This window comes from Artemia franciscana, chromosome 21, assembly GCF_032884065.1.
Source record: "Artemia franciscana chromosome 21, ASM3288406v1, whole genome shotgun sequence".
NCBI lineage: Eukaryota > Metazoa > Arthropoda > Branchiopoda > Anostraca > Artemiidae > Artemia > Artemia franciscana.
In genome coordinates this window covers 7,083,128-7,105,926 of record NC_088883.1, presented here as the reverse complement: position 1 = coordinate 7,105,926, position 22,799 = coordinate 7,083,128, and the positions used below count along the sequence as shown (strand labels likewise).

General features: G+C 36.7%; 1 protein-coding gene across 2 annotated transcripts in view; it reads right to left on the bottom strand.

Annotated features, from left to right (window-relative positions):
* LOC136040740 (uncharacterized) overlaps positions 1–22,698 on the bottom strand; it is a 96,685-nt gene extending 73,987 nt beyond the window's left edge. Inside the window, exons 1-2 of one of the 2 annotated variants that reach the window (XM_065725047.1) lie at positions 22,652–22,698; positions 13,974–14,167 (exon numbers count right to left, since the gene is read on the bottom strand). In XM_065725047.1, coding sequence (XP_065581119.1) covers positions 13,974–14,166 — 193 coding nt within the window. In that variant the 5' untranslated portion in view covers position 14,167; positions 22,652–22,698. Of the gene's footprint in view, positions 1–13,973; positions 14,168–22,651 lie in introns of those variants that run through there. The other variant, XR_010620862.1, reaches the window with a different exon arrangement.
* Positions 22,699–22,799: the final 101 nt, after the last annotated feature.

The following is a 22,799-nucleotide window of genomic DNA, read 5'->3' as shown; positions in this document are numbered from 1 at the left end:
GATTTTTTTTTTAGTATAAGTAGATGGTGCGGATTTTTTTTGGTTTAGGGAAGAGAGCTGAGGGGGGGGGGGTTACGTGGGAGGATACTTCCATGGGGAAAATTCTCATGGGGGAAGAGAATTTTGATGAAGGGGCGCGTCCAGACATTAAATAAAGGGGCACGTCCAGAAATTATATAAAAAAAAACAAGTTTTTTTTAGATGAAAGTAAGGAGCAAAATTAAAACTGAAAACGAACAGAAATTACTCCGTATATGAAAGGGGCTTTTCCTCCTCGACGCCCCTCTCTTTACGCTAAAGTTTCTTACTGTTTTAAAAATAAAGTTAAGAGAAAGAGTCAAACTTAAGCGTAAGAGCGGGGCGTTGAGGAGGAAAAGCCCCTTTCATATATGGAGTAATTTCTGTTCGTTTTCAGTTTTAATTTTGCTCCTCACTTTCCATTAAAAGAAACTTGTTTTTCTTCCCCCATGACAGATTCCTCCAAGGAAAGATCCTCCAACATAGCCCCCTCTCCTCAGCCCCAGACCCCAAACAAAACAAATCCCCCTGAAAACGTCTGTACACTTCCTAATAACCATTACTATATGTAAACACTGGTCAAAGTTTGTAACAAGCCTCTGGTTTGTTTCATTTGAATTCTGAAATTACAGACAACAATTTTTTCGACAGTTGAGTTCAATTCATTCTCTGTCAACATAAATATTGTCTTTTGACCAATTAAAGACTGTGTGTTCTCTTTTCTGGTGACAACACTATCGACAGGAACAATAAACCGAGTATCACAGTTGTAGAGTGTCGATATTTACGTTGACAGACGAAGCTAGAATCGGACAAAGCTCAAATATTCTTTAGTTAGTTTTAACCTTTGGCAGATATATAAAATTTAGATAAACTTGATCTGACTGAAAAAACCCAGAAACAAAGACAAATAAATTATTAGACTCAAAAATCTTGGTACAACTACATCGAGGAAACCCTGGTGATTTAAATTCTCAGAGTCGGCCCTGTTGAGTTGGTATTACTTCTGTTGTGCTCGAACTCGAGTAATTGTTAACAATCTAATTATGGCTAATTATTATACAATCTGTTAACAATCTAATTATGGCATATTAATTATGGCTAGAACCTAAATTCTTTGGCCAAAATTCAAAAGCAGCATTTCAGGAAAACACTTCAGACAGTACAGGTAAGATAACCAACCATACAAGAAAGGGGAAAAGCTTTGGTAGTTTTTCATCAAGATTTACCCTTTGGAGATGCTACGATAAAAGAATCGTGAAACAATCTTTTTTCGAGGATGGGTGGTTTACCCTTCAGTCCTTTGGGGGATCTTAAGGTCCAGCTACTTATAGAACAAACGACATTAAATAGAAACATATTATTCTGTTCATATCGGACAACGATTTTCTAAGTTTTCTAGCGTTCTAAGCTTTCAGTAACTTTCTAAGAAGTCGAAACTAATAAATTACTAAGGTGGATATAAGTCAAACTTATTTAGAAACAGTTTAATTCTAGGACCAAGGTTATGATCAATCTGGGTACTGTGGTCCTAGGAACAGTAAGCAAATACAGTCATTACAATTCTTGTCAGATAAGTTGAACTGCAGAACATATTTCACAAGTTGTTAGAGGTGCTAAATATTACTACATTTTAAGTTCTTCTCCGTTTGGTCTCTTCCTATACAAAGAGTTGTTGTTTCTCTGAAGAAGTTAATAAACTGGAGTTACTATCTGTATGTAAGAAAATAGTAAGAAAATACAGCAACATCAGTTAAACTTATGAAAAAGATAAAAAAAAAATTAGTCAATTGAATGTAATGAAAGTTTGTGAATTATTTGCTGAAAAAATTGATAATCCTCGTTAATTGTGTGCGCCACACTTTTTTAACATTGTTAATAATTTTGTTTTTCTTAAATTTTTATTAATTAATTTTAATTAGGTAATTAATTTTTCAATTAATTACCTGTTAGTTCTTCTTTTTTCAGCACATTCCTCTTCAATTATATCCAGATTTTTTTTTACATCCACTTCTTACAAATGATAGTTGTTGACAGCTGTTGATGATGATGATCAATCTAGTTACGATAACTCTATTCCTATTCCACTTAAACTGCTTGAAAAGACTCCTCTAAATGTTCTAAATTTAACTGATGACTCATTTGGGACTCCACCTAATATCTTTTCTTTGACTAGTAATTCTACTGCAAATTCTGTCTATAGATATGAAATGACCAAAAATGCAAGTTCTGGTATTAATTTCTTAGTTCTTCATATAAATATTCAAGGTCTCTGTTCATCTCTATATAATTTAAAGTCTCTCATAGCTAATTCTTCTCCTCAGATTATTGGACTCTGTGAAACATTTCTCCACAAGGACAATGATGTGATTTTAGATATTTTCGGATATGACTTGGAGTTTGTAAATAGATTGGAGCGGAAAAGAGGTGGCTTAGAATTTCACATTGCTGATTACCTGGATTATACTTTGCGTAGTCATATGTGTAGGCATTTGGATGGAAATTTTGAGTCTGTTTTCATTGAAATTTTGATTGACAACAAGAAAACTATCATTGGAGAAATATACCGCCCACCGATTGGGTCGATACCTTCTCTACTAGGAATTTTTAACAAGGATATGTCTGAAATATAAAGAAGTAATTACGAAACTATCCTTTAAGGAGACTTCAATATTGACCAATATTGAAAAACTTTATTTATAGTTTCTTATAAATTCTTATCCTATGTCTTATCATTTATTATGTTTCCTTGTACCACTATTCCTACTAGGGTTACTGACACACCTGCCATTTTAATCAACAATATTTTTTTCTACTTTAATACCTAATTTGAGCTTTGTTAACATGTCTTTCATCTCTGACCACTTTCCATTTATTACAAATTATTCAATCTCCGGTCTATCTTCAGTTCCTTCCACTCCTTGTAATTTACTAGTCCGATACCAACACCATCAACTTGAAAAGTTACATTTCGATTGTCTGATATCTCCTGGGAGTTTCTCACCGATTCAAGTCGGTCGGTTGATAGTCTTTTCAATCAATTCTATGATCTGGTCAAAGAAGCCTATGTTGATTAATGCTGTGTAGTTGTAGTGACCTCAGTTGCTAAAAGCTCCAAGTGTTCAGTTCCTCGTTCCCCATGGATGACTGCAGCTCCTTTTAAGGAAGACTTAGAAAAAGAAAGACTTATTTGTGGAAGACATTCAAGTCCTCTAACTCTCATCATCATCTTCAAAAGGAAAAAAAAATGTAGCAATTTATTGAGTTCCTTAAATCGTAAAGCCAAGTAAATTTATTGCTCCCAAATATACTGTAAATTCGGCAAGAATGTGAGAACAAGAGCTAAGAGCTCATATGGCACTTGTGACGAGGCCGGAAGAGTCAAGAGCTCATATAGCATGAGCTCTAGCAAAATTCTAAGAATCAATAGATTTATTTAAAAGAAAAATCAGAGGCTTAATGCCGGTCGGGATTTAAAATAAGAGCTCTTAGTCACGAGGTCCTTCTAAATATCAAAATTCATTAAGATCCGATCACCCACTCGTAAGTCAAAAATACCTCATTTCTTCTTTTTTTTTCCTCTCCCTTCAGTCCTCCAGATGGTCGAATCGGGGAAAACGACTTTATCAATTCAATCTTTGCAGCTCCCTGACACACCTACCAATTTTCATCGTCCTAGCACGTCCAGAAGTACCAAACTCGCCAAAGAACTGAACCCCAGTCCCTAACTCCCCCAAAGAAAGCGGATTCAGTACGGTTAAGTCAATCACGTATCTACTATATTTGCTTATTTTACCCGCAAAGTTTCATCCCGATGTCTCCACTCTAAGCGTTTTCCAAGATTTCGGTTTCCCCCTCCGACTCCCCCAATGTCAACAGATCTGGTCTGGATTTGAAATAAGAGCTCTAGGATATGAGTTCCTTTTTTTTGCTTGGACCTTTTTGGTCCAAAAAGGACTTTTTGCTTGGACCCTGAAGACTTTTTGGCTCCTGTGCAGTGTCTTCAAAATGGTACTGTAGCAGCAGGCTCAGGGAACAAGCCTCAGCCTCAGGGAGCAGCCAACCCAGTTAAATGACCTGCGTTTGGAAGGGGAAGATATGCAAAGTTCTCTACAAGTATACGCTTTACCCCCTTTCTTCAGATATTTCTAGTTTGATCCCTACCATAGTTAAGGCAACAAGAAAAAACTTGTCATTACTTTCTTGCGCTAATTAATAGCCTATCATTAGAGTTCTGGAGATAGGCGGAATAATTTGTCAAATACAATCACCAAGCAATTAGTCAACACATGAGACGAGTCTACTCTAGAAGTAATAATAATAATAATTTATTTATAGCCCACAAAGTACATTAAACTGTGGAGTAAACACACAAAAAAAGAAAAAACAAGACAAAAAACATAACAACATAAATAACATAACATCATAACAACATACAACATAAATAAATTACCTCCATTCAAAAAATGGCCAAAGAGGGTCAAAAACACCGATCATTCGCCGAGTTTTAAGACATATATCTTTAGATAAATTTTTCAGTCGCGAGGGCGCATCGACGATGTCAAATTTAGAGACGACTGTATGATTCCGATACCACCAAGGCAGACGCAGCAAATACTTGCAATACTTAAAATATCCTGAGCGTATTTTCTTTGTATCCTTCTTGCGAAGAAGGAAAGCAAAACCAGAAAGATAAAAAACAGCAGGGGCACAAAAACTAGAATAAAGACGGCATAGTCCATTTCGGTTATACCGACCACGATTTGGTGAAATTTTCGCGTATCCAACCCGCATACTTTTCAGCACGCTGGACGTAATAGCGGAGCAAGTAGACGAAAGTGACGTGGAAAAAGAGAGACCCAACCATTTAATACTTGCTGAACATCGTATAGTTGAAGAACCCAAGCAAAGAGGTGATGCTGGTGGAGGACTCCCAAAACACAAAAACTCACATTTGGAGGCATTAACTGAAAAGCCTACTGTGGATAGTGCGGCTGAAAGCCGATAGAAGTTGGTAATTAGACTATTTTTTGTCCGGCTAAGAAGCAGAACATCATCAGCATATGCAACGTGACTAATGCCTAAATTATCATTGTAAAAAATTGACGGTTGAAGACGTTGGAGACATGAAGCTAAAACACATTTAAAAATGCTCGGGGATGACACGGCACCTTGCCTAACGCCTTTTTTAACAGGAATATACTCCCCTACCGTACCATTCCACTTCACCCTAACTGAAGAATTAGCATACCAATACTTAAGCACGCAAACAATAGAAAGGTTAACACCCGAGGCTGCTAGAGAAAACAAAGCATTTGAATGAATTACATTATCAAAAGCACTAGATATGTCAACAGTCAAACAATATCGCATCTAGCATTCATTCAGTGCAGTCGCATTTCGCTAGCTCTGATAATTTGTGACGTGTGATTTGACCAGTCAACAACTAATTGAATTTAAGCCGGATTAACTCTGTACCTGTTTGGAATAAATAACGAGTGAAATACTTTTGAACTTGTAATTGAAACTTGTTAGATAAATTTATAAACTTGTATATGGTTACGGCTTAAGGATTATTTATGGATTGTGGCCGTGAGTTAGTATTCAGCACTACTATCACCTGAGTCGTGCATTGAAATATTCGGATTACTTGCAAATCACTGGATTACTAGCCCCACTCAAAGATAAGTTATTATTTATTCTCATTGCATTCATTTAGCCAGTGTGGATCATTTCATAATTGTGCTTATTGAGAACTTCTCTGTGGATATACCTCTTTCACTTAATTGTTTTTGGACTGATGCCGAGCCGTGAGTGAAATTTGCTTATCATGGACAATTGGAATACCAGTACGCTTTATTATTGCCCAGTTTTGAATTTTGCTCAGCACAATCTCGATGAGGGGTTGGACCATCAGTCTATTGTGAAATACGCTAGTGATTTTTTCCCGTATGAAGATGTTCTTGGAGCTAAGAAACTTTTATATAGCAATTGATTCCCAGATGAGCCTATACCTCGTCGTTCGGGATCCAGTGCTAAGAATAGTTCATTGTCGGACATTATCGCTACTCTTTCTCGCTGCTCTGCAGAAAACATTGATATTCCAGAGTTCGCGATCAAATCCCCCTCTGAAGTCCCTAGCATTCCGGCGTCGGCTTATTCTATCCTTACCGCCAAAGTCAACCAGTGCCTTGATCAGTTAAAATCGCTTGCTCACCTCAATAGTCCAACAACGTCTATTAATAGTTCTTTGGTCTCAGATAGTAAGGGTACCAATCACAAACCCTCGTACGCCGTTGTTCTTAAATATCCGCCTCCAGAACTAAGAGACCCCGTTTCTCGCAAGAAAAAGCTTGATTCTTTCGCCGGACATGACGGTATTGTGTCGGTAAAGTCCGATCCGGTAAGGAAAAGATGGGTTGTTGTTACGCGGGATAAAGTTTCCGCCAATTCTCTTGCCGCATCTGCTGTTGCGAGCTATCCAAATATTCTTGCTAAAGTGATTGATCGCAAACCTCTTGGAGTAATTAGGGGACTTCCCGATAGTGTTTCTAGCAGTATACTCATCTCCGCTATTCCTGGTCTTGTTGAGGCCAGCCAGATCGGCTCTTCTCATACATTCCGTCTAGAGTTCCTTGATTCCGCTGCACTAAAATCTGCCATCGCTACAGGTCTGCGCTTGGGTTACGAGTCTTTTAAAATATCGGAATACAAAGAATTGCCCAGACGGTGTCTTAGATGCCAAAGTATCCATCATTCGTTAGCTCACTGACCATGTGCCCCGAATGAGATGAAGTGCTCTAAATGTTCTGGATGCCATTCCAATACTAAAGACAATCCTTGCTTAGAGGCTCCGAAATGTGCCAACTGCGGCGAAGCTCATGTTTCCTATAGTATGAATTGCCCAGTGATAAAACGCGCTCTGAACTCTGCTCCAAAATGAACCAAGCCACTATTTTAAGTTTTGCTTCTCTTAATATTAACGGCACAAAAGACAAAGACTTGTTAATTAATGAATTATTAGTCCATGACATAGTGTTCTTGCATTAACATCTTTTGACCAAATCAAACGTTTCTAGCCTGAAGCGTTCTGTCCACCATTTCTTTTCGCAAGAGGCCAAGAAAACTAGAGGCCGCCCTTCCGGTGGCCTAGCAATTTTTTTCCGTTCCCCATCAAAGCCCTCTGTGATTCATTGTGATGATAACATCTTAGCGATTCAATGTGACAGTACCGCCTTTATAAACGTTTACTTACCTTGCGATCGACGTTCTATAGCATCGTTCACATCTTTCGCTAAATGTTGCTCCAGTTTAAAGTCTCTACTCGAAAGTCTACGTTTGAAAGACCTAAATTGGGTTTTAGCTGGTGACCTTAACTGTGACATTCTTGGTACCTCCGATAGATCAATCCTCTTGCAAGAATCCCTTCCTAGCATATATCTCGTCGCAGTTAAGAGCCTCCCATTCACGTATATTCATAACAGAGGCTGTTCAAAATCGAACCTGGATCACGTGATCTCTTCCAGTTCCAGCTTAATATCATCGATTGTCAGGGTGGACGAAGAGAAGATTGACGACGATCACCTTATTCTTAGCTGTAATTTGTCCTGTGAGCTATCTGGCAAAATACTTTCGGCTCAGCCGAAGTGGCATACGAAGTTGAATTGGGATCGTGCTAATGTCCCACTGTACCTTGCTACGCTAACTGCTTTACTCTCGACCATAAAAGTGCCATATCACCTGCTGCAAACGTCAGTTTCCTCGCCTTCAAGTACAGTTGACCTAAATTTCTCCTATTGTCAAATCGTCCATTGCCTTAAATCAGCTTCCAAAGCTGCAGTGCCTGTGGATAAAGTTAGGATTGGTACAAGAAAGCCTAATTGGAACGTTGATCCTGAAGTAAAACGTGCTAAGCAAAAAGCCAAATTTTGGCTACGTATGTGGATATCATATGACCGACCATCTTCCGGAGCTGTTTTCTCTGTGAGACAAAAGTGTAAACTTGAATATAAGGCCAGTTTGAAGAGGGCACGCTTGAATGCATGGCCAGGCCCCACCGATAAGGCCTCCTGGAATAAGGTTATTAATAGAGAGAAATGTTCCCCATCTACCCTATCTTGTCTCCAGCTAGTTAATTTTGTTGATCATTATAAGCGTGTGTTCAGTGTATTTAACAGTTTTCTTCAGTCTTTTTATTATTAGTTGCTTAAACCGCTTTTACCATACCGTCTCCTGCAGGCTCATGTCCAGCCTGTAGCAATATCTGAAATTCGCCGGGCTTTAAGAAAAATTAAGCGTTCAAATAGCCTTGATAGTGACGGCCTTTCTTACCGATTTTTTGCTTATGATTGTCCTGCTCTACTTAACCATCTACAAATATTTTTCCAGTCTTGCTTAGCACAGTCGCCTGTTCCTGACAGTTTCCTTTGTGGCCGTGTAACGTCTATTCAAAAGCGAGGCAAGGACCCCACGTCATGTGTGAATTATCGTCCCATTACAGTATCGTGTTTCTTAAGTAAGTTGCTTGAACATTTGTTACTACCAGAAATTGAGTCGAATTGTGATTTTACGCCTTTTCAATTTGGTTTTCGGAAAAGTTTCGGTTGCTCCCATGCACATCATGTTTTAAGCCGACTCATGAAAGATGCCGTAAAAGGTAAAATGTCTTTATACTGTCTTACTGTTGATATTTCTGGAGCTTTCGACAATATTGTGCACTCTCATGCTCTATTTTCCCTTGCTTCTTCAGTTGTTAATCCTTCCGTATTAGGTTTATTGTCTTCTTGGTATTCAAAGTCTAAAATTCAAGTTACCTGGAATGGCCAAATATCTGACCCGGTAAAAATTAATAAGGGAGTTCAGCAAGGTGCCGTATTGTCTCCTAGTATATTTAAATGCGTGCTTGCATCGTGCCTGCGTCCCCTTAGAAGTTCTGTTTTTTACGGTAATACTGGTTTGTCTTCTATTGCATATGCAGATGACGTTCTTCTTGTTGCCCGGACTCGCCGTGGATTGCTTTCTAATTTTACTATATTAACCAATGAACTATTTAAGATTGGACTGTCAGTTAATGCGTCTAAATGCGAGTTTATTTGTTTTAATAGCCCTTATGCGGTCGCTCCATTCGTTACTGGGACTGCAGTTCTACCATGTTCTTCTTTAGTTAGTTGGCTTGGTCTGTGTTTCGGCCCAACACTTTCCGCTACCTGTTCATCTCTAGTGAATCAAGCCGTGAAAAACCTACGCGTCGCTTACGGAAAAATATCCCCAAACAAAAGCCGTTACAACCGCAACGGTTTGTGCATGATTTATAACGCTTATTGCGCCCCTGTGCTTTTGTTTTTATCAGGCATGGCTCATCTGTTTCGTAAGAAAGATCGACATACTCTACGTACGGCTTATTTCAGATATTGCAAATTCCTCCTCCGGCTTCCTAGATGGCACCGAAACAAAAAAATAATTGCTCGATTTGGTTTAGTAGATGTGCCTTCTCGGATTCGGTCTTCCAGTGATGATTTATGTAAAAAGACTGTCAACTTTATTCACGTTTATGACCCTCTGCAGCCTTTTTTCCATATAGATACTGGTTGATTAGTCCATATTGTCTTTTGTTAGTTTGAATTTTGTTTTTCTTCGCTGTTTATCGTATTTGTTTTTGTTTATTTATTTATATTTATTTATAATACTCCGTACTTTGTGTTTTTTATACTTTACGGGTAATAAAGTTCATTCATTCAATACAGGGGACTTTTTTGAGCAACAGCTTGTTTCATTAGCCGACCCACAATATGGTGAGCTTGAAAACAGCCCATACCTTTTCTAAAACCAAGCTGGAAGGGTGTAAAATTGCACTTGGAGTTAATGGCCGGTAGCAGTACATATTCAAATAGCTTACTAACAAAACAAGACACAGTGATAGGACAATAATTAGAGAAAGCACTGGGGTCCTTACCCCTCTTGACTATGGGAGATATACAACCGGACAAAAAACTATCTGGCACAACGGACTGTGCCAAACACATCTGAAACAATAATTGCAAATGCTTCAGCAGTTCAGGACAATCATAAGCAAAAAACTTGAAGCAAAGACCATCACTATCGAGAGACTCAGACTTATTCACTTGCATAAGAGCTCGGAGTATAACACCAGATTCCACCGACAACACTTGAGATTGGTTGATACGAATTGGGAGGATTGAGTTGACAAGCTTTGTAAAATGATTTTGGAGATTAATATTAAACGAAAGCAAAATGTTTTTATAATGAGAAACGAAGTCACATAGCCGAAGAGACGAATTAATTGGAGGCGAACACTTAACACTGTTTATAACACGATCCCAGGATTTGTTGTCACAAGGACCATCCCAGGCATTCAGTCTCGCTCTACGCAGGGAATATTTGTACTCTCGTTTGGTTTTCTGTTTTATTTGATGTACTGAACCAGAAGAAGGACGATTAGAGGCTATCCACATACGGAGCTAGAACTTAGCTTTTTGTTTAGCTATCTTCACTTTAGGATCAACTTTCCAAAAGGGATTGCGAGTACCCGTTCGCACGCACTCGGAGGGTACAGCTGTTTTAGCGGCAGACTTTAGACAGAACACTATTTGCTGATAATACGAGTTGATATCTATCCGAGTTGAAGTTGTAGATACAGATGTTTGCAATAAGTGGAAAGGCACTTTAATAGATGATAATAACTGGGACAATGTCAATACATAAAGTAGAACATTGGTATTTTCCCAATTTAACTTTGAGAACCACTTGGGAGAGTTTCGTTGCACAGAGGTCGCCAGGGAGCAAGATAGTTGGCACGTGATTGGTAAATGATCGTCGTCGATTTTAGAGTCTTTCACATGAACTATTGATGAAAGTAGAGTTGAATCTGACACAATTACATGATCAAGGTTGGAAGTAAGACCACCACGATTGTGAATATAAGTAAATAGAAGATCTTTATCAGCAAGATGGAATCCTCCAGGTAGTGAATCGAGAAAGATTTCAGATCGGTCGGAATTACATAATAAGTCAGTGTTCATGTCGCCGGCAAGAACCCATTTGGTATTTTGTTTTGAAAGGTCGCTAAGTAGTGTTCATAGGCGATTACATGCTTGTGAAAAACTAGACAATGACTGCACAGTCTTTTTATTACAGGGGAAATAAATGTTTATAAATGCGGTATCACCACATTTTATCGCTAAGATGTTAGCGTCGCTTTGCAATAATATCGGCTGAGTCTTGTGTCTGAAACAGATGACCAGACCTCCTGATGGTCTTCCACGGGTTTTTCGGGCGGCTCTCAAGAAGGTATAATGGGTCCGAGAACGCTTTAGGCTATCAACATTCACTTTTGAGAGAAGGTGCTCCTGTAGAAACACAATATCATTTTCAAGTAGCTCACTTATCAGTAGATCCTTGTCTTTTGTACCATTAATATTAAGGGAAACAAAGCTAAACGGAGTTTGAGCATTCATTTATTAGCGTTGTTGAGAGCCGATCGGAGAACTTTGCATTTCAGGCTAAGACTTACGTGTTCCATAGTGCAATTTGCACATTTTGGTGAGGCTTGGCAAGGGTTTTCCTTGGAATTCACATGAGGGCCAGAACATCTGGAACACTTGGGATGTGCTGGTGAGCTGGGACAAGCTCCAATCAGGTGATCAGTACTTTGACAGCGAAAGCATCGACGCGGAATGGATTGAAAGGGCTTAGCGCGAAAAATTTCATACCCAATACGGATTCCCGACTCCAGAACCGCGTTCAGAGCGGTTTTGTCGACGGAACTCGAGGCGAAAAGTACGAGAGTCACCGATTTGACTAGCACTAATAAGTCCTTCCACTGAGGCCTCCAAATCAGCTCTTGAATAATTATGGGGTATATCCCGGACCACAGCTAAAGGCTTTTTATCAATCACTCTGGCTCCAACGTTAGGGATGGAGCTAGTAACAGCTTCAGCAAGCGAGTCGGCTGAGCGCTTATCGCGTACCATCACAACCCAGCTTTTGCTATGTGGCTTAGAATTTAGACTTATGATTCCGTCATGACCATCCAACGTTTCGAGCTTCTTCATGCGAAGGATAGGGTCGCTGAGCTCCGGGGGTGGGTTTCTTACAACGACAGCGTAGGACGGTTTTTTCGTATTTTGAGTAGGGGCTACAAGCTTAGACTGTCCCTCTGTAACCTTGGACGCAATATCACGCAGCTGTTCAAGGCAAGAATTCACCTTGGCACTGAGGGTACTGAAGGAATCGACAGGGATCATTGGCACTTCGCTGGGACATTTGATAACAAAGTCCGGAAGCTTTATGTTCTGGGAATCGCACTTTACAAGCGAAGAAATAATGTCCGAAGCACAGTTTAATGCAGCATTGGCTCCTACGCGCTTCGATGGGACTTCATTCGGAAAAAGCTTTAAAAAAAGCAATTTACGGGTCTCACCAAGAGAAGAAGACTCGAAGAAATCGGCCAAGTACTCTTTTATCGTATCGGGCGAAACTCCTTTAGCAAGATTTTTCTGTACAAAGCACAGGATAGGATTGTAGAAAAGTTCATCTTCGCACCAATTACCAATTCCCATTTTCTCTAGATTGAAGGTTCACTTGCGAGAGAAGTAAGGGAAGCGTTGGAGGCTGCCTACCTTGTCCCCGCAATTTAAGGGACAAGCCCGGCGGGTACCACGGCTCTTGCAAACAGCTCTCCCCCACCCTTCTGCTTACTTTTCTCCTCTCACCTTTATCGTAACGCAATCGTCTATAATATCGGAAATTATAATTATTTTCGCAACTGCTTAATCCTGACCTATATCATATATAGGTCATGAAAATATCGATAAGAGAAATCACTGTTCCCAAGGGAATTTTCACTCAAGTCTGAAAATAATCCGCTTATTTATAATTCTTTGGACACTGAATTAACTATTATGAAAATATTGGCTATATGTCAGGTAGAGACGATAATCCTTTACCACATATTAGTGATAGGTTCAATCCAAAAATAGGTCCTCACACCTTGAATTCTGAATCAATACTGATTCATATTTTAATATTTTTCCCATATTTTAACTATTTTTTGAGATGAATGCAAATTGTCTCAATGAACCATAACTAGTAAATTGGCAACAAGATTAATGGTAAATCAGTAGTATTAGAGATGCAATCAATCTTACAAAAAATAAGAAAAAGAATTAAAGCATTGCATTACATTTTTACTACCTAATCAGTTTTTTATTAAAAAGGGCTATGTTTTGTTTTAATGAGCATTAAACAAGCATTATAATAGAAGATTCTTACTACTATTAACAACTCACTTTAGCACCAAGCCGTCTGAAGCCAACACAGCTATGCACGCTCATCCTTCAGCCCAATATATTCAAAGCCTCGCCAATTACAGCCTCTCAAGAAGTTTCCATTTCCCTTAAATCATTTCTTACGACATCCTATCACCCGATTCCAGAACGACCCGCTTTTTCAACCAATAAACGAAACGAATTGGTTTCAGAATATGCAAGAATTTGGACTATATTGCAAGATAATAGGATACACTAATAAAATAAAATCAACAAATAGAATAAAATCAAAAGGATCAAATCAAACATAAATTAAAAAGGATTGGCAATTGAGTCTCTGTATTATTATTGCACATAACACAAAGTAAAATTTTCGGTCCAACCCTTAAAGGGGATGGAAAATAACCTATTATGTAGGTCTAATTTTCAAAAAGAAATATGAGATTTTTCTACATCCAACTTTTGCTTAATTTAGCAAATAACCAAGTTTGGAATTCCAAGTTAAAACCCTTCAATGTTGTCTTATTGGATTGAATTTGGCTCCAAATGCACAACCTACCAAGAGTACAGTTTTTCCCCAAATTTTCATATTAATTTCTGAATATGAAAAGAGGAACATCCAAGCATGGGCTCACAATCAAACTTAATCAAAAAATAAAAACAGCTCACCTTTAAAAACAGTATCCCAGCAGGAGCAAGTGCATAAATCTTTATCAACTCGAAATGCTGACTTATTCCAGAGATGAGCAAATATTGTAATATGAAAAAAGGGAACTGCAACAATTAAAATCAGGCCCACAAGGCAAGGAATGTAAGCTTGTTTAAAGGAATGCTTCTGTCGAACACTTGTTTCCAAGTCCATTCTGAAACAAAATATCATTCAACTTTTTATTATAAAAAACTAGCAGCTGTTTACTGTTTTATTTAATTCGCTTAAAAATACAAAAACAATAGCCCCCAATGGAAGAAAGAGCTTGTAAATTTGGTAATATAAATAGTAGGACATCTTTTTTTTCTCTTTTTTTTTAGCCAAAGCAAAGAAGTAAGAAATTTGACCAAAGAAAAAAAAAATACAGAAAAAAGAAATGCTGGGAAGGAGAGACGTAGGAGACCATCCCAGCAAGGGGGCACAAAAATAATAACAGAAACACCAAAAAATATAAAATATTTTAATATTCCATCATCAATGGTCAATAAACAATCTCTAATATTTTTATTTTTATATTTTAATGACAGATTTTAAAGTTTATTTTAAATTGTTATTAATTGTTTTACAGATTGTTTTAACAATTGTTTTAACAGATTGTTTTAATTGTCCTGTACATCACATAAGCCTTGATGGTAGGAACTCTTATTCTTGATTCTCAGTATGAGCCAAGGGTAGAGCAGGTGTGGATAAAGATTGAACTAAAGGACCATCCTTTAGTTATAGGATGTATTTATAGAAGCCCAATCTCCCTTGTCAAAAAATTCAGATCTTGCAATTGTGAATTTTATAAATTTGGTGATGAATTATCCTTCCCTTAATGCATTAGTTTTTCGATATTTTAGCCTGCCCCAAATCCAATGAGTTCATAGCTATGCTCCACGTAATAATGATGATCAAATTGACCCACTCCTTGAGTGCCTACAAAAGCACTCATTACATAAAAATATGAATTTTCCAGCTAGATACAAAGGGGACCAGAACCCAACTCTCGTGAATCTCCTATTTGTAAAAAAGAGGAAGGACCAATACGAGGTGTAGACCCCGAGTCATCTTTTGGTTCAAGTGACCAGATAGCCAATACTTGTTGACTAAAGTTGTATCCATCTTTTGGTTCAAGTGACCAGGTAGCCAATACTTGTTATCTTAAGTTGTACCCATCTTTTGGTTCAAGTGACCAGATAGCCAATACTTGTTGACTACAGTTGTACCCACAAACAGACAACTTTTGGAAAGCATGTGTATACAATTAACAACAAGGCCAGCCAAAATTTAAGTAACCAAGATAGGTTAAAAAGATTGTTAAAAAGAAAAATACAGAGAAAGCTAGGCTTCATATGAAAAAAGTGCTAACGCAGACAACTACAAAATACACAACAACGACTTGAAACAAACACCAAGAATACTCATTTACATCACACAAGAAAACATGCCATCAATCCAAAAGAAAAAGAAGCTCTGGATAAGGTACAAAGACTTTCCAAAAAAGGCAAATTAAGACAATTTTAAACTAATGCAAAACAAAGTCCAGCACCTTAAGAGAACTTACAAGTAAGTATGAGGAGTCATTAGCATCAGCATCAAAATCCAATCCAACGAAGTTTTAGAAATATGCCACAATTCAAAAGGCAGTAGACATTCAGTAACAGAACTCTCAGTTAACAAGGTTATTATAACCAATCCTGGATATATAGCTGAAATCTTGAAGACGCAGTTCAAGTCAGTTTTCAAACCTCAAGATTATGCTCCCTTGCTAGAAATGATGGCATACAATATTGAGAGGCCTATTCAGATTATCACCATCAAACCTCTGGATGCAGAACAATGGCTCAAAAGATTGAATCAAAATAAGTATGTGGGCCTTGATGGAATTCAACCCTGGACCTTGAAAGAGGCTCTAGCTTACGCTCCCTTAGCAAAAATGTTCCAGAAGTCTCTGGATATCAAACACGTTCCTCAAGATCAGCGAAATAAAAATATTATGCCTGTCCAAGAGGGTGATATAAGAAACAGTGTCATTAATTACCAACCCATTAGCATGCACCTCAATAGTTAGTATAATTCTTGAAGGAAATGTGAATATCATACCTACAAAACATTTATTTGACAACAAACTGCTCAAAAACAGCCGACATGACTTTAGATCTGGGCACTCAGTTGAGACAAATCTTATAGATCCTTACATCTATATCACTGAGTTGAGAGATCATGATGCTTCTGTTGGCATGATCCTTTTAGATTTTGCCAAAGCATTATATAAAGTCTGCCATTGCTGGTTGACTATTAAACTTATTGGCATTCATCTGAAGGTTTTAGAATGGGTGATGTAGTTCCTTACAGGAAGAAAGCAGAGAGTTAAGGTATTTAGTGAAAACAGGTAAGAATTCTTCTTAGAAGTTGATAGTGGCATGCCTCAAGGAACAATCTTGGGTTCAACATTGTTCAATATTTTTTTATTAATGATGCTGCAGAAGCTGTAAGAAATAAGATAAGCCTTGAAACTGAAAACTTAAAGCTTATTGGCTCAGCAGAGTTTTCAGTTACAAGAGCTTCCATACAGAAATACCTGTATTTGCTTTCACTTTGAACCTGTGAGTGGAAGCTTGAATTTAATATTCAAAACTGCAAGTCAATGCATTTTGGGAGAACGAATGTAAGGTTGCAGTACCATATGATTAGAGGGGACAGCTTGAGACAATTGACTGACACTTCAGAAGCTGGGAGAGATTTAGGAATTGTTGTTGATAAGGAATTCAAACTTAAAAAACATGCACAAACAGCAGTTGCAAAGCATCATAAAACCCTTGGCATAATGGAACATACAGTACACAGCAGATCATCCAAAGTTACAACCAAATTGTACAAAAAGCTGTAGATGGATGCATGAATCTCAACTGCCCATTTTAATTGAACAAGCTACAGATCTAAATGCTTGTGTACAGACATTAAAGAGGTGATGTCATAATGACTTAAAAAGCTTTTGAATGTTAGCTTTTCTTGTCAAAAAACCTTTCAATTTAATCAATCCTCCAGGACAAGGGGGTATAGCAAGAAGTTGTCCCAGAAGAGGGCAGATACAAGAGTCTGCAACTACTATGGTATTTCTCAAATAGGGTGATTGCCTGTTGGAACAATCTTCCTGATATTGCTACCACTGCTCCACCCATTGATACCTTCAAGGCTGCTGTTGCCAAGACTTGGCCAATTAAACCGTGAAAGTCAGATTGGGGTGCAATTGCATCAATGGCCCCCCATTATCACTGGCCAACAACTCAAAGATTTTTCCTTATTTTTCTGGAAAACGCAGTTTATCTAATTTTTTATCAGTTTGTTCTGTATTTAGCACTAAAGACACCTAGCTTTACACTGGCAAGATATCTGTCACTTGACTTGTCTTTTGCTTTCCTTCTACTGTCCAAGGAACCATTATTTTATTCTTAACTTTGAAATTTTTCTCTCTTTGTTTTATAAGGGTTACTACCATGGAAAATACAGCACAAAACAAATGCAATTCTTTAATTAACCACAGGCTATATACTAAGTTTAGCTTATTCTATTGGTTTGAATTATTGTTTTGTGCTTATTTCCTATCACAATAGGCTTAAAATACAAAATAATGTTGATTAAAAATAATTCTACAACATTTTGCATATACTACTACTACTACTACTTAAAACCCACTATTGTACCAAGCTGCCTGACACCAACACAGCTACTTGCATTTCTTCTCCATCCTAATATAATCAAAACTGCTCTATTTAAATCTTCCCAGGGAGTTCTCACTTCCCTTAAATCTTTCTTTGCAACATCCTCCCAGGCAAAGCACAAATGGCCAGCTTTCTTTTTAGCCCTAGATGGTTGGCCAAAAAGGACAATCTTAGGCAATCTGTAATCCTTCACCTGCAGAACATGCCCTAGCCATTACCTTAAATTACCCCCATTACTCAAACTTTCTCTCATTACAGGCCAAGAAAGTAATATTGATCCACACTTTTTGCACAGCCTACTGTTTGGAATATGGTTAGTCAGCCAGGTACCCAATAAATTCATAGGTTATTTCTCTGGAAAAGATCTAACAATGAATTTTTTAGTGCCCATTTGACACCTGTTATCCCTATAGCTTTTATTATTCTAATCTTGGTTATTCTTCTTATTCTTCCAAACTTTTTTCTATTGTGAAAAAACACCCTGAGCCTTCGCTATTCTACTTTTAGCATCTTCACTGCTCCTAACTTCTTTACCAATAACACTAACAAGGTAAGTGAAGCTGTTCACTTTATAAATCTTTTTGTTACTGTACCCAACATCACCTTGTCATCTTCATTTATTCATGGCCTTAGTGAATTAGTCTTCTTAAGATTAATTTTCAATCCTATTCTAGCACCCTGAGCTTGCAAAATCTCTAGAAGTTGCTCAAACTTTGCTCAAACTTTCATCTAGAATGCTTAAATCCTCAGCATAATCTACGTCCAGGAAAGTTTCTCTTCTCCATTTGATTCTGTGTTCTCCCATTGCCTTTCCTGTGCTCCTTCAGACAACCATCAAACCAATCCATATAACTGGGGATAGAACACAATCCTGCTTAATTCCTGGTTTAATACAAAGCCAGCTAATAGCCTCATTTCCTACCTTAACTGCAGCAGTGCTATTCATGTACATAGCACAAATCACTTCAATGTATTTGTCTGGTATACAATATGAGGATAAGACCTTCACTAAAGCACCTCTATCAACTTAATCAAATACTTAATGATAATCTATAAAACTGAGGATTGAAGGTAATTGATGACTCAGGCACATCTCAATTATAAACTTAAGAGTGAAAATATTGTTTACACATTCTCTATCCATCCTAAAATTGCACTGTTCTTCTCTTAAGTATCTAAAAAGTATCATCATACTAAGTAATTTGCTACCTACAGGCACCAAGCTAGTCTTTCTATCATTACCACACTCACTCTTATCACCTTTCTTATAGAGGGGTTTGATTAGAGTTTAGCATATTCCAAAAATATTTTGCCCATCTCTTTTTAACTCTTTCTTTATCACTAACTGTGGCCCTTTTCCTATCTTTAACTAGGATAAGTCCAGGCTGACTACTCCCTCTCAATTTATTGACATGCCAGTACAATATTTCACTATTGCCATCTAGCTGCATCTTTCAGATCCTCAGCAATTTTTTTCATGATCTTTACTTCAAACATACTTAGTTCATATTTTAATGCTTTCTCTACTTTCTTTATGTTCCTCTCATTTTCATATGATCTATCAAGTCCGATAATTCTTGTACACACCCCTTCTCCTCTCTATTATACATAAAGCCTATTTGCTAGTTTAGTATTCAACTGTTTAGGAGAGGCAGTTGGGATGCATTTGGAAACACTGTTGAATAATGAATCAAGTGGTAATCTACTATTCTTTTGATATTATACTGTGTAGATCAGGAGAATCCATGCACAAGAGTGTTACCAAAAAAAATTGTAAGATTCCTATGGCAGAAATCCACTATTAATGAACAGCATAAAGAGTCAAATTCAATTAAATTCTGGCTGAATCCATGGATTTTTTAGCAGTTAAGTTTTATTATAGGGCAAAAATCAGATAGGACAAAATAATTATGCTGTTGGATTAGTAGTTTAATCCTCTTTCTAAGTGTATTTCTAACTACAACTGTATTCCTGACCTTCTCTCTTCCCTCTCTAATTGGCCATAGAACTAGATTTGAAAATGTGCTGATTTTGTTTGTTTCTTTTTCTAAAACTAGCTTTTGAAAAGCAATATATATTTTTTAAATTTTGAATTGTATCTACTTTTCTTTGACTCTAGGTTTTGTAAAAATATTCTAGTCATTTGAGTACAATATTATTTTAAGCCATAATTGGCTCTTTTTTTTTTAATTGGGACACAATTTCCCTAGTTTTATAAACCAGGATTTACCAAAGTGTTGGGACTCAAAATATTTTAGTAAAGATGCTGGTGGTTGGCTGGTGCTGGTGGTGGAGTAAAGAATAGTAAGTATAGAGAACTACATTTAAAAATCATACAATGCTTAATTTTATCTTTCATAAATGCATATAACTTTGATTTACTCCAAAACAGTGCAAATATTTTGCCCAAATTATATTTACTTCATGAGTTTCTGAGTTATACTTACTTTTGAAAACCTGATGTCATGAATGACATCAGTTTTACTGTGGTTGAATTTTCAAGGATTTATAGATTCACATAAGAAATTCCTGCAAATTTATTTGAAAAAAAAAATTGCAATTAGGACGAATAATTAAAATTCTTTTATCAGCTACAAAATGCAATTTTGTCTCACTAGCCAGTTTTCTTTAAGTGTTCAGAAGCTTTGATTACTATGTGCAGTTTTGAGCACTATTAACCAATTTATGGAATTTGCAGCAGAAGCAATTTTTTAATTCAGAAGAAGCATAAAAAAAGTTATCAAATGATGTCTTCAATAGCCAATCTTGCTAGCTTAGTTATATGATAATGCATAAAATTACCCAAATGAGAAATAAAAATTTGGTAAAATTCTACTTTAGCAACTTTTGGCTATCTAGGAAAGGGGTTATTTTAGGAAAATGAAACTTTCAGGGATGGGTCTACAGGCTAAAGTATATCCCAGGAAGGTATTTTAAAGTACTCATCTCTACTCCTTCTCTCTCTAGAAGGCCCTGAAATTTGCCTACATGACAGCTATACCTATTGAAGTTTTGCAAAAAAAAATATTTTACCTCAATTTTCAGTTACCAGTTGCTTTTCCTCTACCTTTAGTTCTGAAAATGCAATTCATGTTATTTGAGTAGAATTCTGAGCCACATAAGTGTTTTTTTTCTTCAAAATTTAGGAAATGTATTTGCATATCTTTAAAACCTTATAAATTGGGATTAAGCAAAATTGTGAAGCTGAAAACAATTTTGTTGTACTTCATTCAAACTGAAGATCTATTTTGTGGGGTTTCACTTTTATAACACACATATTTTTAAAGGTCATCAAAGGTCTGGGCCCTCTAGGTGGAGAAGGAGTGGAGGTGTTTACTTTAAAATACCTTTTGCAGGATATACTTTAGCCTGTAGATCCATCCCTGAAAGTTTCATTTTCCTAATATAACCCCTTTCCAAGATAGCCAGAAGTCACTAAAATGGAGTTTTAACAACAATACAGGTTAATTTATAGCAAACAGTATTGTTGGCTTTTGTATAAAGTGAATATGCCACTTGATGCCTTTTTTTATGCTCTTTATAAATATAATAATTGCTTCTACCAGAAATTCAGATTTAAGCACTTTTTGACCCCTTAAAAATGACCTAAATATAGGGTATAAAAAATGCTTAAAACATTGGTCTCAGACAAGCCCAAAACATTGGACTCAAACTCACTATTTGATTATAAATCCATTCTTTTTTACTGTTACATTATCCAGTGATTTTCTGTGCTTAAATTGGATAAATAAATTTTATCAATGTTATGGTGTTTTCATTGATTATTATTATTTAAGAATTAATGATGCTTCTTGAATACTAAAGTCCCTGCGTTGGCCCTGCAGTGCATTCCCTTGCAGCATGATTTGATCTCTGCACCACCACAGGACTTATGGTGTCTTCTTCTTCCTTGACATTGAATCATGCATTTTATTGCATTAAAAAAAAATAAAAGCATGCATTTTTGGTCAAAAATATGAAAGCCAGCAAATTATGAATGCCAGTTATACTGTTTGCTATAAATTTAACTATATTAAATAGAGCAATGGTTAGTTTACATATTGAATATGTGCTATGCTTCACCCCCAGCCCCCCCTGATGTGTAAATATATAGCAAAAATTTGTTTCTAAACCATTACAGATTTGTAATTTCAAATATCCTATTATTTTGTAAAAAACAACCAAAAATGCATGCTTTAATTGAAATTTTGGCAACAAGGAAGAAGAAAACGCCATAACATTGATAAAATTTATTTATCCAATCTAATTGTGGAAAATCAGTGTTTGCGGATAAAATAATATATAATGAAACAGTAAGTTTGAGTCCAATGTTATAAAGTTTGAGACCAATGTTTTAAGCATTTTTTATACCCCATATTTAGGTCATTTTTACAAGGTCAAAAATTGCTTAAATCTGAATTTTTGGTAGAAGTGATTATTGTATTTGTAAAGAGCATAAAAAAAGGCATCAAGTGGTAAATTCACTTTATATGAAAGCCAGTAATAGGCTACTGTTTGTTATAAATTTACAAAAATTCGAGCCATATAATTACTCACAAAGGAAAGGAGTAAAATAAAGTCAAGGACTTTTAGGACTGATTGAAGCAAGTAGGCTATTTTAGATTTTCTTAATTTTATTTGAGAGTTCTATAATGTTTCCTTCTGAAAATTCACAAAAGTGCAGCAAAACCACTTCTTAGTGTAAGTCAACGCTGAAAGTAATTTGTCTCCATGACAAATGGTAGCCTATAAAGGAAACAGAAATTGTACCTAATTATAGATGAAATAAAAGTAATGGTAAAAGCGACTAACAAGTTGATTTAACTAGTCCACAGAATCATTTTAATCAGTGAAACCCTATAAATGAAGAAGCATCATAGATTGTATTTACTAGACTTCAGAGTTAGCTTTAAACTATATAGAAGAAAACATACCCAAAACAATTAATTACTCGTCTTCCTTATTTAAATTTACACGCTACGGAATGCCTATCAAAGCGTTTTTCGTTTTTTTTATTCAGCCAAATAATGATATTTCGCCTCTCATTCGGCCCAATAGTTCATTACCTTGACTTTACTTACC